This window comes from Heloderma suspectum, chromosome 11 (assembly GCF_057233095.1).
Source record: "Heloderma suspectum isolate Gila_16-S chromosome 11, 16-S_ref, whole genome shotgun sequence".
In the NCBI taxonomy this organism is placed as follows: domain Eukaryota; kingdom Metazoa; phylum Chordata; class Lepidosauria; order Squamata; family Helodermatidae; genus Heloderma; species Heloderma suspectum.
This window is the reverse complement of record NC_139468.1, coordinates 31,361,029-31,377,477: the sequence shown is the minus strand read 5'-3', so window position 1 is coordinate 31,377,477 and position 16,449 is coordinate 31,361,029. Positions and strand designations below refer to the sequence as shown.

The window sequence follows — 16,449 nt, the reverse complement described above, 5'->3', positions numbered from 1 at the left end:
GGCAACAAAACTCCAGCTGTGCGGGTGAGTGCCTGTTGGAGACATTCGTGACAAAATACCTCTCCTTTGCTTTTACTGGGAAGAGTCCATTTGCAACATAGACAACAACCGATATGAAGGTATATTATCCTAAAACGTCATGCCGATGCGTTCTGATCAAGCTGGAGAGGGACTGTAGCTTAGGCATGGGCTGTGGTTCAGTGGTGGAGCACCTGCTTTGCATGCAGAAAGTCCCAGGTTCAGTCCCCTCCATCTCCAGTTATGGTTAGGAAAGACTCCTGCCTGAAACCCTGGAGAGCTGCTGCCAGTCAGTGTCAACGGTACTGGGATAAATGGGCCAATGGTCTGACTCGGTATAAGGCAGCTTCCTATGTTCCAAGCCCAGTTTTTTCCAAGTGTTGCCTTTCCTCCCTTATCCCATGGTAACGTCATCATGCTACCAAGGTCCCAGGATTTTGTGAGGATTTAGGAAGAGCCCTGCAGGATCAGATCGAAGTCCAACTGGTCCAGCATCCTGCTTTCCCATAGGGATCAGCCAGGTGCTGCCAAGAAGGCAAAGAAATAGAAGGACCGTGTTCCATTTTTATTACACCTAGCAAGGGTGACCGGGTGTCATAGGCAAATGGGTTTGTAGCATAAGAACATAAGAACAGCTGTGCTGGAACAGACCAAGGGTCCATCTAGTCCCGCATTCTGTTCACACAGTGGTCGAACAGCTGCCCGCAGGAAACCTCCATGCAGGACATGAGTGCAACAGCACCCTCCCGCCCATGTTCCTCAGCAACTGGTATACATAGGCTCACTGCCTCTGATACCGGACGGAGCACATAGCCATCAGGACTATTAGCCATTGATAGCCTTCTCCAACCAATCAGAATTCTGATAACCTTTTGGAGCTAGGTGATGAAAAGTATGAATTAAAAAGGAGATTGCTCTATCAACTTCTGGTAGCCATGACATACCAAAGGAGCTCTCAGATTGTGTATTTCTGGGAAGTTCTGGGAAGTGTGTGTGTCAATCACCTTGGAGGAACAGAGGCTAGCTATATGTGCTGGAGATGCTGTAGGTTTTAATGAGACGTATACATAACTCAGGAGTAACTTACACAGGGAATGAAGAATTGTAGAGCTCACCATTTCTTCTGCACAGCTCAAAATGTTACTCCAAACTCAAATGGTCATTTCCAAAGCCAAATTCTGATGGCATTGGTCAGGGAGGCTGATCCAGGCATGGACGTGCATCATCCATGTGGGTGTCAACAGGCAGTGACTCACAGCTGAAGTTGTGAACTTGGTGCTTGAGGGCACAGGAGGTGAGAGGGAAGCTCTGGTGTTTCGCACTGACTGTTTTCGCACGTGCAGCTTGTCTCTTGATGATGCAGGTCCTGAGTAAATGTTCTCTCCCTCGCTGTCTTGAAAGAAAAATGAAGAGCTTTCTGTCTTTTGAGTCTCCTCTGCAATCCTCTTTTTCTTATTCTTTTTTAGGAAAAAGAGAAAGACAAGGAGAAACTGAAAGAGAAGGAGAAAGACTCCAAAGACAAGGACAAGAAGATGATAAACGGGCACCTCTTCAGCGCAACCCCAACAGTGGGGCCCGTCAATTGTCAACACTGTCAGAAGCCTTTTAACAAAGACTCCCTGGCCTGTGCAAGTGAGTGGTCTTTTTCTGCCCTGTGCTCTATTATGGATAGCTACGTGGAGGTTTTTTTCCCTCTTGAAATGTAGATGATGGATATGATTGTGAAATTAACAGAAGTAGCTACCATTTTAGTCCTTTAGAGAGAGATTTGATACGATCCAAAATAGTTCAGACAAAACACGGCCCATTTGATCGCCTGGCATCTACCTATTTATTTTTATTCTGCCTTTCCTCCAAGGAGCTCAGGGTGGCATATATAGTTCTCTTCTCTCTGCCCCACCCCCCTTTATCCTCACAACCACACTGTCGCTGTGTGGTATGTTATAGTGAGAGATCATGACTGACCCAAAGTCATCCAGTGAGCTATATGGGTCCTGGCTCAGCACTCGTAATCACTACGCTACACTGGTCGATAATCATTATGGTTTGCTTTATGCCTGGCACCCACACCTGACATGGTCGGGCAAATGCCAAGGCCCCATGGGGCCCAAATGGCTCACCACTGCTGACTCCAACTGTCTTTTAGGTAAATGGTGTTTTAAAAAACCCTTTTTAGGGCCCAGTGCTCTGAAGAGAAGCCCCGGGTGAGGCAACTGCCACGATCTTAATTCTCCCAGAAAGACTCTGGGCCTTGGTGTAAGGCCCTTCCATTAGATTATGGCCATTTCATTAGATTTAACTTAATTTTTTTCATTTAAGGTAGTGACATTGACCCCCTTCTTCATTTGTTTTTCTTGTAATTTTGCTCAGTTCTCTTAAGGAGCAATCCTGTGTCCCCTAGACAAAATCTGTGGGACATAGGATTGTTCGGTTTCCTGGCTACGAGGTTGGAAACATGGCTCCGACCTCAGAGCCAGGAAACTGCACTCCCCGCTGCATCCCCATCCCCATCCCCCTCATAGCTGGCACAGAGAGAACCACGCTGGCTACCTCTCCACACTTGGAAAACAGAGCATGGAGATGGGGAAAAGGGGGCATTCCTGGAGGAGGGGAGGAGACCGGATCAGCAGTCATACGAGAAATCCTATGTTTCCCCCGGCCTCCTTTCCCCTCCCTGAAGCCTCCGCTAGATGGACGAAAACGCCCATCTAGCTTAAATGCAGAGCGCGAGGTACCTCCCTCTCTGCATAGGATACTCATAAGCCTCCGAGTTTGGGGGCCTACTCATAGGATTGCACCCTGGGTGAACATCTTGAATGCAGGTTTTCAGTAGCTTTTCGTGCATCCAGTAATTCCGGTTCTTCATTTGATGTACTTATTAGTTCATTCACATGATTAGGCAAAAGGCAGCTTCTTTCAGAACATTAAATTCTATTCAGGGATGAAAATGGAAGCCAGATTGGAATTGTTGCGTTTGGGGGTAGCCGGAGATGTTCCTACTTCCGTTTGTTCTAGTAAGCCTAGTACTAAGATGGGGTCAAAATGATTTTTTTTTTTTAAATGGCAACACTGCATCTGACAAGTTGATTCCTGGTGTGTGTGTGGGGCCGAGGGAGGGTGTTCATAGGGAAGGAAATTCCTCATACAGTCCCTTTACAATTTCTGGCCAATTTCTGAGAATTCTGACCTATGGTAGAGATGTTGAAGTTAACATGTATAAGCCCTTAATCTGAATTAATGCTACCTGTTAACCAAAGCTGGGTGGGCGGGGTTGACCGTGAATCACAGGTTGTGTCACAATTCAGTATTTCCCTTCATATACATCACTTCAAGTTTAGAAAGTCAAATCTTAGCCTTGTTATTTTCGGGGGGAAATTCCTGACCGGAGAATCTGCACTTGCCGGTTTGTTTGTTGCTGTTGACTCAGGTGAAAACACGACTGAGTGTTAAAGGTTAATCTAAGAGATGCTTCTCTGTTGCCCAACAAATATTGGCTCTGATGATGATGATGATGATAAAGAGAATCCAAACATGACAAACCATTGTACAAATGACTCCTACCGTAGAGTTATGATGGTAGAAGTTCAGAGCTGGTTCAGGTGTTTGTCAATTATGTTTCTGTTCCTTTATGAAGCTCAGAGCAGAATGTGAAGGTTTATAGGCTAGCAGCCAGCTGGACTTGGGCAAATAACAGCTCACAAGAATGCTTGCCTCGTCTAGGAGCCAGATTGGCTGTAAACAGGAATATAGGAAGTGGCCTTATACCAAGTCAGACCATTGGTACATCTAGCCCAGTACTATTCACACTGAGTGGCAGCGGCTCTCCAAGGTTTCAGGGAGGAGTTTTTTCAGCCCCACCTGGAGATGCCAGAGGTTGAATCTGGGACCTTCTGCATGTGCTGTGCCGCTGAGCTGCCCTTCCTCAAACGCTACGAGCCGCTAATGGGATTTGAGCTCCCAGCCTGAGGTTCCACAGCAAATCTTCCCTGTCCACTGCACTACACTGACTGTGGTTCCCTGTGGCATCAGCGCTATGTGGTGCTCCCTGTTTGATGCTGCTTAATGTGCACAACAGACCAGCGCTGCTCAGAGAAGAAGAAATGGAGTACAAGTATTATGTACCTCTTAACCCCAAGGGCTTCATTTTGGGCTCTGTAAGTGGAAATCTGAGTGGGAAGGGGTCAGAGAATGAGCTCTCGAACTCCTTTCAAATCATTATATTTGCTTTCTTTCACATCCCAGTTTCCGTTGACCTTGATTTCTGCATTTTAAAGTGAATGGGTTTTTTTTGTGGGGGGGTCTGCTACCATCTCTCCATGCATATCTGATAGACCATAGGCCCTTTTATTTTAGCTTTTCACCATGGAGGCAAGAGATGACTGCTGTGTGTTTTCAGACAGAATTCCCATTAGACATCTTGTTAAGAACTGCTGGTGTGGGCCTGATACCTGAGCCGGCTGTTAGCTTTTTCTCTGACCCAAAGAATTATCATGAAAGATAGCAAATTTTAGCAGGCCCTAGAGCTACTGCGTACCCAAAGGAGCTGGAATGATTGACCTCTGAAAACCTGAATGAGAATGTGAAATGGAAGCAGTAAGACAACTACCCTTCAGGCTGGCTATACATTGATAGGTGCTGTCCTTTTCTTTTACATAGGCTGTGGTGTCCTTGTCCATAAAAGCTGCAAGGAGAACATGGCTGCTTGTTCCAAGGTCAAACTGAAGGTAAAGACTGTCCTGTTGTTGTTGTTTTTAACACCGTTTCCCCAAATGCAGATTTGGGGTGTGCGTGTGTGTGTGTGTGCGCGCGCGCGCACACCTAGAAATCATATGATGGCAATTGCACCAGGGAATCTGGAATATAGATCTCTGCTTTTGAGTTGGGGTGACTTTCTCAGTCTATGAAAATCCCAGGTTTGTTGTTTTCCTTCCTCTCCCTGTTGGTTGGTTGGTTGCAGTAAAAACCTTCAGACCACTCTCCCAGTGGATATAACATCCAGTAGGTCAGGGTCTGGAGAAGGAAATGGCAACCCACTCCAGTATTCTTGCCAAGAAAACCCCATGGAACGTATCACAAGGCTAAAAGATATGACGCCGGAAGATGAGCCCCTCAGGTCGGAAGGTGTCCAATATGCTACTGGGGAAGAGCAGAGGGTATTTCCAAGTAGCGCCAGAAAGAGTGAAGCGGCTGGGCCAAAGCCGAAAGGACACTCAGCTGTGGATGTGTCTGGTGGTGAAAAGAAAATCCGATGCTGTAAAGAACAATATTGTTTAGGAACCTGGAATGTCAGATCAATGAATCAAGGTAAGCTGGAGGTGGTCAAACATGAGATGGCAAGATTGAACATCGACATCTTGGGAATCAGCGAACTAAAATGGACAGGCATGGGCGAATTTAATTCAGGTGACCATCATATCTACTATTGTGGGCAAGAATCCCTTAGAAGAAATGGAGTAGCACTCATAGTCAACAAAAGGGTGGGAAAAGCAGTACTGGGGTACAATCTTAAAAATGATAGAATGATCTCAGTACGAATCCAAGGCAAACCATTCAACATCACAGTAATTCAAGTCTATGCCCCAGCCACTGAGGCCGAAGAAGCTGAGGTTGATCGGTTTTATGAAGACCTACAACACCTTCTAGAACTAACACCAAAAAAAGATGTCCTCTTCATCATAGGGGATTGGAATGCTAAAGTAGGAAGTCAAGAAATCACCGGGATAACAGGCAGGCATGGCCTTGGTGTACAAAATGAAGCAGGACAAAAGCTAATAGAGTTTTGCCAAGAGAACATGCTGATCATAGCAAACACTCTTTTCCAACAGCACAAGAGGCGACTCTACACATGGACGTCACCAGATGGTCAGTATCGAAATCAGATTGATTATGTCCTTTGCAGCCAAAGATGGAGAAGCTCCATACAGTCAGTAAAAAGACCTGGAGCTGACTGTGGCTCAGATCATGAGCTGCTTCTTGCAAAATTTCGGCTTAAATTGAAGAACGTAGGGAAAACCACTAAACCATTCAGGTATGACCTAAATCATATCCCTGATGAATATACAGTGGAGGTGAGGAATAGATTTCAGGGATTAGACCTGATAGACAGAGTGCCTGAGGAACTATGGACGGAGGTCCGTAACATTGTTCAGGAGGCAGCAACGAAATCCGTCCCAAAGAAAAAGAAATGCAAGAAAGCCAAGTGGCTGTCTGATGAGGCTTTACAAGTAGCTGAGGAAAGAAGGGAAGCGAAAAGCAAGGGAGAAAGGGGAAGATATACCCAACTGAATGCAGAGTTCCAGAGAATAGCAAGGAGAGACAAGAAGGCCTTCTTAAATGAACAATGCAAAGAAATTGAGGAAAACAACAGAATGGGAAAGACTAGAGATCTCTTCAAGAAAATTGGAGATCTCAAGGGAACGTTTTGTGCAAAGATGGGCATGATAAAGGACAAAGAAGGCAGGGACCTAACAGAAGCAGATGAGATTAAGAAGGGGTGGCAAGAATACACAGAAGAACTATACAGGAAAGATCTGAATGTCCCTGATAGCCATGATAGTGCGGTCACTGAACTTGAGCCGGACATCCTCGAGAGTGAAGTCAAGTGGGCCTTAGGAAGCATTAGTAACAACAAAGCTAGCGGAGATGACAATATTCCAGCTGAGCTATTTAAAATCCTAAAAGATGATGCTGTTAAAGTGCTGCATTCAATATGCCAACAAATCTGGAACACTCAACAGTGGCCACAAGACTGGAAAAGGTCAGTTTACATTCCAATTCCAAAGAAGGGCAACGCCAAAGAGTGTTCAAACTACCGCACAATTGCGCTCATTTCACATGCCAGCAAGGTGATGCTCAAAATCCTACAAGCTAGGCTTCAGCAGTATGCGAACCGAGAACTACCGGAAGTACAAGCGGGGTTTCGAAGAGGCAGAGGAACTAGAGATCAAATCGCCAACATTTGCTGGATCATGGAGAAAGCAAGAGAATTCCAGAAAAACGTCTATTTCTGCTTCATTGACTACGCTAAAGCCTTTGATTGTGTGGATCACAACAAACTGTGGCAAATTCTGAAAGAGATGGGAGTACCAGACCACCTTACCTGTCTCCTGAGAAACCTGTACGAGGATCAAGAAGCAACAGTAAGAACCAGAGATGGAACAACCGATTGGTTCCAAATTGGGAAAGGAGTACGACAAGGCTGCATATTGTCACCCTGCTTATTTAACTTCTATGCAGAGTACATCATGAGAAATGCCGGGTTGGATGAATCACAGGTCGGAATTAAGATTGCCGGGAGAATTATCAACAACCTCCGATATGCAGACGATACCACCCTAATGGCAGAAAGCGAAGAGGATCTCAAGAGCCTCTTGTTGAGGGTGAAAGAGGAGAGTGCAAAAGCTGGTTTGAAACTCAACATTAAAAAACGAAGATCATGTCATCTGGCCCTATCACCTCCTGGCATATAGAAGGGGAAGAAATGGAAGCAGTGACAGATTTTACTTTCTTGGGCTCCAAGATCACCGCAGACGGTGACTGTAGCCATGAAATTAAAAGACGCTTGCTCCTTGGGAGGAAAGCTATGGGCAACCTAGACAGCATAGTAAGAAGCAGAGACATCACCTTGCCGACAAAGGTCTGTCTAATCAAAGCTATGGTTTTCCCAGTAGTAATGTATGGCTGTGAGAGCTGGACTATAAGGAAGGCTGAGCGCCGAAGAATTGATGCTTTCGAACTGTGGTGCTGGAGAAGACTCTTACGAGTCCCCTGGACTGCAAGGAGGTCAAATCAGTCCATCCTAAAGGAAATCAACCCTGAGTGCTCATTGGAAGGACAGATAATGAAGCTGAAGCTCAAATATTTTGGCCACCTAATGCGAAGAGAAAACTCCCTGGAAAAGACCTTGATGCTGGGAAAGACTGAAGGCAAAAGGAGAAGGGGACGGCAGAGGATGAGATGGCTAGATAGCATCACAGATGCAATGAATATGAACTTGAGCACGCTCCGGGAGAGAGCGCAGGACAGGAAGGCCTGGCGTGCTATGGTCCATGGGGTCACGAAGAGTCGGACACGACTGAACGACTGAACAACAAGGTCAGGGTTAGGGGACAGGATTTCTGTACCTCCAGCGTCTTCAGCCTAACCATGTTGTTACCAGTCTATATGCAACACATGCCAGGTAGGGAGAGAGACACTCCCTCGATTCAAACCCTGTGTCTCCTGTGTAAAGGAGCCCCTCCTAATCCCGAAAAGAAACCAAAAGCAGAAAGCCCTGGTAAGGATGCGGGGGTTTTGCAAGTTTTTGGCTAATGTTGAGACACCCAGTCAGTGAGGGCTACAGTTCTTCTAAGCACAATGACTTGAAACCTTAGCTCTGTTGTCATTCTGATTTGCTGAGGCCTCCCTTCATCTAGCCAACAGCAGTAAATGGAATCCTGAGCTGAATGGCCCATTGACTGGAAGAGGAAGTTGTGTGACTTATTTGCATGTGTGTGTCTTATTTAACATCCAACCCCATGCCAAAATCTTCAGACATGTGGAAAACTAGAAACCACCTTGCTTCCAGGATTTGATCAAGGGCCGTTTAAATAAAAAGTGGTTCCCCACATGTGTTCCAATATTATTCCCTTGTGTGGGGGGCTGTATGGGGGGTGAAAATATTCTAGAGATGCATGTATGTACATTCTAAGCTTCAGCTAATCATTTATAATGCAACTCTGAAATCTGTCCTGCTTTTTATTTTATCTGCAGAGAACAGGCCTTCAGCCGCATGATACTTCTTCACTGCCCACAGTAATCATGAGAAGTAAAAGTGAGTAATTTTTTTTCCCAATCCCTCCCTCCTCATTTCTTCAGCTTCTCAAAGCGAGTCATAGAAAAGTTCAGCTGACTTTTAAAAACTGGGCCCCTACAGCAGTCACTGACACTACACAGAAATCAGATTTAGACTACAGATAAATTATCTCTGCACATGCATGACCATTTTCTGGTGATGACAACGTACTACTGGTGGCAGATACTCTTGTCTAAGAGACTATATGCTCCATCATGATTTTTAACATCAGCAGAGGGTGGGTCCCATAGACAATATTATAGATATCCTGAACAAACGGGGTTAGTAGAACTAAGCAAACAAGGAGGGTTGGTCTTGTGGTAGTCAAAAATGTCCTTGTATAGGTTGAATTGGCACATTTTATTTAGCGTGGGGCTTGCTCGATACTTTGAGCTGCTTGTTTTGACCCTTTAAAAGTCAGAAAACAGCTAGCAACAAATATTGCATCAAGGGATGACCTTGTACAAATCCAAGTCTCCTTCTATGTTCCTGTTGCATTTTGAATATACAATAAAGCAGGGGTGGGCAACTTGTGGCCTTCCAGATGTTTTGGCCTACAACTCCCATCAGCCGCAGCCAGCATGGCCAGTGGTGAGGAATGGTGGGAGTTGTAGTTCAAAAGATCTGGAGGGCCACAAATTGCCCGCCTGTGCAATAAATCTCCTTGGTCTGGTGGCTCAAACGTTGGGAACTTCTGCCAAAAAGGTGCCCTGTCATCTTGATAGCTATATCTGTTGATGTTCCCCTTGCAGCCTCTCAGCCAAAGGAAAGACCTCGATCTGCAATACTAGCCCCAGATGAGAACACCGTGACCTCCCTGTTCAATAACAGGAGATCCCAGCAGCTGCAAAACCCAGCTCTTTCAAAAAGTGTCTCGATCCAGAACATTGCTGGGTAAGATTCATTCTTTCACAGTGGGCATATTTGGCACTCATATGTGCATGGTTGGAGGTGGTGAAGAACGCATGGAGCCACACATCTTAGTGGAAGAGCATGTGAAGAAGGTTTCCACCTCATTGCCTGGCTCTTCCAGCTAAAGGATCTTGGGTGACGGGGCTGCTAAATGGCTCTGCCTGATCCCCCAGAGAGCTGTTTCTACTCAGAGCAGACCAGTGGTGTTGAACCTCAAGCATGTGGGCCACATCTGGCCCACCCGGGGTCCCAGTCCTGCCTCTGGGGTTCCTCAGACAGCCATACCCCTTCCCTTTCCCCTCAATCGTTTGCTTGTTTCCTGGCGTTTGGGCAACATTTCCCCATTCTAAAAGGCTGAAATGCCTCTCTTAAAGCTTAGCTACATGTAGTGAGAGCTTTAAGCTAAAATATGCTGGTATTTTTGGCCCTGCCCCTTTTGCTTTCAGCCCCACCCAGCACTGGAATGTGGCCTCCAACAGCTTCTCAAAAATTGAATTCAGCCCTCAGTCTGAAAGAGGTTAAACACCCCTGGAGAAGATAATACAGGTCTAGATGAACTGTTACCTGCTGTAACCTTCTCTCATAGGGGAGATGCTCCAGCCCCTGGGTCATTTTAGTTGCCCTTTTCTGCGCGCACATGCGCGCGCGCCTGTGTGTGTGTGTGTGTGAGACAACTTTGTATATTCTATGCGTTTTGACATCTTTGTATGGCAGTGTGATTTAAAGACCACAAATGTGTTCGTTATCTGCCATTTGCAAAAAGATGTCAAGAAAAGGCTAGTGAATTTGAGCAATTGGAAATTCCCAACAGTGCTCAAGGTGAGAATGCTGCTCAAGAGAGGTGTGTGCAAGGGAGAAAAGACAGACGGCTGCCACTTCCCCCTGCAAATTGCACCCTCCCTGCACTGCTTTGCAGCTTTTCAGTGGAGACCTGGGTTCCCAGAGCCAAACAGAAATTCTGAATAATCTGCTCTTTTCTTTTTCTCTGTCCCGTTTCCCCCCTCCCCCAAAAAACATCCCTTCAGAGTTGGAAATGACGAAAACATGCTTCACAACTGGAAGATCCTCTCTCATTCAACAGACTCCTTGAATAAAATCTGCCGTGTGAATGAATCCATGGAATCCTTAACAGATGAAGGTGAGTAACGGTGATAAAACTATTGAAGTCGTGATAAGCTCCAGGACGGAATTTGAACTTTTCCACACGTACAAAACAGCCTGCATATAGAAAACAAATACCATCAATAGAGGTTTAGTGCAGACCTCTCCTTGATGGGCTAGGTTCCCATACACATAGACATTTATTACATGGGACACCGCTAAAAGATACGACAGCTTGCCTGTAATCTAAACTGATGCCATCTAGGATTTGATCCCCACGTTCTGCACAATTTTTAGGCTGAATTTCTCAATGAGGTGAGGGATAGGAAGAAGGCTAGATGAGAACCCTGTCCCTTGACTTGCTAGTTTTCTGTGTGAAGGGAATGTTTTCATATAGAGGAGCATTCCGTCATGGGAACCCTCAGGAACGGTCTGAAGTTCTAGAGCCTCAACACAGGTTTATCATCTCTGAGGGTTGGGGTCACTCTTTTATAAATATTGGCGGGGGTGGTGGTTCTCCTTTATAACCCCATTTTCATGCTTGCTTAGTGTGTGTGTGTGTGTGTGGGTGTACTAGGGATGCTTGAGAAATTTGACCTTTGTGCACTCCGACGGTCCGTACTTACTCTGCTGATTATCCTTGGGATGTCCCACTTCTCCAGATTTGGTGATACAGTTCTCAGTTCAGAAAACATACCAAAATGTGTGCAAAAATGCATATTTTCAGATAAAATTTGTTTAGAAATGCGTACGTTCAGATGAAATACATTTATAAATGCATATGTTGTGAGAAAATATATTCAAAAACTCATATTTAAATACATACATACATTTTTGTGCATTTTTTAAAAAGTCACACATTGTGAAGAAGTGGGACAGAATGGACACATGTGAAATTGACATAGGCTAGTGATTGGGGTAGGCAACGGAAGCCCCTGGACACCTTCCTAAGTGCCCACCGAGTCACCCTACTGCTCTCAATTTTTATTAAAAGTATATCTTTTTATATTTTCTTACTGGCAGCTGGGATTGCTTCAAAGCCAAGTTGGAGCCTCTAGCTGCTGTCATCTTAGTTTCCATGAATGCTTCTGGGTAGGCTACTTGTACTTCGTGACTATCCATGGCCCCCCATGACAGCCATTTTGTGGTTGTGCCCTGGACAGTTTCTCAAATTTACATAGGCCCCAAAGATTGCCTACCCCTGAGAGAAAGAGAGGTCTGTCTACTGTGTGTGTGTATGTATGATTTGCACATACCTTGGGTTGGATCTAATTGTGTCATTCTGCCAGTGGAAGGGACACTGCTGGTGGAAGAAATTTCCCTTCTCCACTGTGTCCGCTCCCCCAAAACTGCTCTGGAAGTTTGGGGTGCCCTCCAGGTTTTTGGGATTGCATTTGTAGCTGTAAGGCGGAGGAGAGGATGGGGAAGTCTTGTTGCCAATATCAGTAGGGATCAGTAGAAATAGCTGTAAGACTGGAGACCAGAATAAAAAAAAAAGACAGCTACACTGGTTATGTTCCCAACGTGTTTCGACATAAGTCTTTATCAAGGGAAATATTCTTGGTAACTTTCCTGGAGGATTCCCTCTCTGCTCTTTAACCAAGGTTAAGTCACCAAGAAACGAGACGAGAACTACCGGAAGAACAAGCTGGGTTTCGAAGAGGCAGAGGAACTAGAGATCAAATCGCCAACATTCGCTGGATCATGGAGAAAGCAAGAGAATTCCAGAAAAACGTCTATTTCTGCTTCATTGACTACGCTAAAGCCTTTGATTGTGTAGATCACAACAAACTGTGGCAAATTCTTAAAGTGATGGGAGTACCAGACCACCTTACCTGTCTCCTGAGAAACCTGTACGAGGGTCAAGAAGCAACAGTAAGAACCAGACATGGAACAACCGATTGGTTCAAAATTGGGAAAGGAGTACAACAAGGCTGCATATTGTCGCCCTGCTTATTTAACTTATATGAAGAGTACATCATGAGAAACGCTGGGTTGGATGAATCACAGGTCGGAATTAAGATTGCTGGGAGAATTATCAACAACCTCCGATATGCAGATGATACTACCCTAATGGCAGAAAGCAAAGAGGATCTAAAGAGCCTCTTGTTGAGGGTGAAAGTGGAGAGTGCAAAAGCTGGTTTGAAACTCAACATTAAAAGAACGAAGATCATGGCATCTGTCCCCATCACTTCCTGGCATATAGAAGGGGAAGAAATGGAAGCAGTGACAGATTTTATTTTCTTGGACTCCAAGATCACCGCAGATGGTGACTGTAGCCATGAAATTAAAAGACGCTTGCTCCTTGGGAGGAAAGCTATGGCCAACCTAGACAGCATAGTAAGAAGCAGAGACATCACCTTGCCGACAAAGGTCCGTCTAATCAAAGCTATGGTTTTCCCAGTAGTAATGTATGGCTGTGAGAGCTGGACTATAAGGAAGGCTGAGCGCCGAAGAATGGATGCTTTCGAACTGTGGTGCTGGAGAAGACTCTTACGAGTCCCCTGGACTGCAAGGAGGTCAAATCAGTCCATCCTAAAGGAAATCAACCCTGAGTGCTCATTGGAAGGAGAGATACTGAAGCTGAAGCTCAAATATTTTGGCCACCTCATGCGAAGAGAAAACTCTCTGGAAAAGACCCTGATGCTGGCTGGGAAAGACTGAAGGCAAAAGGAGAAGGGGACGGCAGAGGATGAGATGGCTAGATAGCATCACCGATGCAATGAATATGAACTTGAGCACGCTCTGGGAGAGAGCGCAGGACAGGAAGGCCTGGCGTGCTATGGTCCATGGGGTCACGAAGAGTCGGGCATGGCTGGACGACTGAACAACAACAAGAAGTCACCAAGAATCTTTCCCTTGAAAAAGACTTGCGCTGAAACGCGTTGGGAACATAACCAGCGTAGCTGTCTTTTTTCTGATTCAGGAAGTCTTGTTGGATCTGAGCCCTTTTTTCCAAATCAAAGTTCAATGGTTTATTTTTCTGTTCCTTCTGTGAATAGGCTGTTTCAGATGAGGAAATCAAATTTATTTGCATTGGCCTCGTTTCCCAGGATATAACCTCAGCCCTTACGAGATTTCATCTTTGCTGATCTCAGGCTAGGGCTCACAAAATGGTGTCAGTTCAAGCAGTGGGGACTGGGGGCCACCTTGGTAGCAGGGAACTTTCTAAAATGGTATTCAGAGGACAAGTGAACAGTTTCTCTTTGCAATGTGCTGCTGCCCTGGATAATTCACAGCTCCAGGCATATCTGTTAATTGCTTTCATAGCTTGACTATGCAGGCTTCACAAAGCTCTCCTCAACCATTCTGTTAATCTACCAAGATAAACAAAGGCAGATAAATTGCATGTTAATTACAATGCAATTACACGAAACTACATAAATGGCTTACTCTTGAGATTTACACAGTAATTGAGGACTTGCTCAGCATTAACTACCATGTAACTTATGAAAAGAGGTTTGTTGTCGTTTTTTACACTGCATAGTTACTGGGATTGAGCCAAATTCTCATGGGGTCAACAAAAGAGGATTCCTGTTCTTGCTGGGTATGTGATCCAGCCAACATGATGACATCATGGCACCCTGTAGCCAATCAGATCTGACTGAGTGATGACATCATGAGCTCAAATCACAGTGAAGGCAACACTTCCTGCCCTCACTCAGAATGGGAAAAATTTTTCACTCTGTTCCACAGACCTCTCCCCACAAATTATTACCCAAATGGGTGTGATAGTTCTCGGGGGATGTTTTTTCAGTTATTATTGTTTGTGGTAAAATTTATTCATTTATTCATTCATTCATTTCATTTCTATACTGCCCAATAGCTAAAGCTCTCTGAGTGATTCACAACAATTAAAACCACATTACGCATCATAAAATAAAATATAAAATGTTAAAGCTTAATACTACAGTATCAAAGTACAAACCAAAATAAAACCTAGCAGTTATGTAGAGATTTAAACGACAACAACAGATTTAAAACAACAGAGCTAAAAGAATAAAATGCTGAGGAAAATAAAAAGGTCTTCACCTGGTGCTGGAAAAAACACAACGTAGGTGCCATGCAAGCCTCTCTGGGAAACTCATTACACAACCGGGGTGCCACAGCAGAAAAGGCCCTCTTCCCGGTAGCCACCTGCCTCACTTCCTTAGGCAGGGGCTCCTGGAGAAGGACCACTGAGGATGATCTTAGGGTCCATGCAGGTACATACAGGAGGAGACAATCCTTCAGATAACATGGCCCCATGTACTCCCCATTTTCTGTTCAGCTCAATCTGACTAGTTACTTTTCTGGTCAAATTTACATAATTGTGGTTCCCATTTAGCTAACATAATGCATAAAGTGGCTTTGGGGCCCAGTTTGTAAGCCCAGGGAGCATTAAGGTGGCTGGGGCATGCTAGGGATGCTAGTCCAGCAGTCTGGAGGGCACCAGGCTGCGGAAGGCTGTTTTCGGCTTGAGAGAGCTCCTAAGAAAAGGCACAAGGCAGTTGCTGATTCGGCTCAGTCCAAAGCTCAACTGAGCCTTTATATCCCCAAGCAGGGCTTGATGCCTGCAAAAGCCCTTCCAGCCAGCGCCACACAGGATGGTAAAGGGACCGTGCTCTGGCCCAATGGAATGGCCTCAGGTGGTCCTTGTTGCCTTCTCCAATGAAAGGCAGAACAAAACCCACCTTGGACAATGGGTGAAACTGATCAGGACTCAGTTCTGAGCTGCCGCTCCAGGATTCAGAATCTGCTAACTCAGGTTCTGAGCTGTTGCCAAGGACTTGCCATGGATTCTAGGGCTGTGGAGCTTCCTGGATGCTCGTGCCCTGCTTGTGGGTCCCTGGTCAACAGCGGGTTGGCCTCAGTGTGAACAGAATGCTGGACTAGATGGACCCTTGGTCTGATCCAGCAGGGCTCTTCTGATGTTCTGATGTTCTTATGAACCTGGGTGGGGGAAGAAATCCTGGCAGCGCTCGTGACGCAGACCCCCTCTCCCTGTTCCTAGGCGCAGACATGAACGAAGGCCAGCTCATGGGAGATTTCGAAATGGACTCAAAGCAGTTGGAAGCCCAGTCCTGGAGTCAAGTAGTGGACAGCAAGTTTCTCCGGCAGCAAAAGAAGGATGTTGTGAAGCGGCAAGATGTCATCTATGGTGAGAGTTGTGCTAGCGATGAAAATCGGTCGATCTCAATTCTGCAGCCCGAGAAGCTAAATCCTGCAACCTTGTATATACTGGCAAAGGAGTGTGTGGTTTCTGTTATTTTTGCATCGTTTTTTCTTCTGCTGCTAATCACAGGAAGGGACAAGGAGGTATAGAGGTTAACTGAAGTCCCTTATTTACTACTAGAAATCTCATTTAGCAGCTCCTCTGGTTTCATATTATAGTGGGCATTTCACTGAATTTTCTCTCTCCCTTTAAAATAGATCTTTTTAGCGCTTTGCTGTTTTGTTTTTACTATGGTGGTTTTCACGCTGTGCTGTTTTATTATGTTGCTTGATGTGTGTCTTCTGAATTTGTTTCGTTGTTTGTTACTTCATATTGCCTGTGACTAGCCTGAAACCTTTTTTGATAAGGCAGGATGTCCTAAATTCGAAAA

The 16,449-nt window shown here is 45.3% G+C and overlaps 1 protein-coding gene across 4 annotated transcripts in view; it reads left to right on the top strand.

Moving 5' to 3' along the window:
* Positions 1-16,449, top strand: part of AKAP13 (A-kinase anchoring protein 13) — a 366,785-nt gene that overhangs the window by 319,371 nt on the left and 30,965 nt on the right. For all 4 annotated transcript variants that reach the window (XM_084817349.1, XM_084817347.1, XM_084817350.1 and 1 more), the window contains 6 exons: positions 1,485-1,650; positions 4,675-4,742; positions 8,770-8,830; positions 9,604-9,745; positions 10,789-10,901; positions 15,858-16,004. In XM_084817349.1, the coding sequence (XP_084673475.1) occupies positions 1,485-1,650; positions 4,675-4,742; positions 8,770-8,830; positions 9,604-9,745; positions 10,789-10,901; positions 15,858-16,004 (697 nt within the window). The remainder of the gene's footprint in view (positions 1-1,484; positions 1,651-4,674; positions 4,743-8,769; positions 8,831-9,603; positions 9,746-10,788; positions 10,902-15,857; positions 16,005-16,449) is intronic.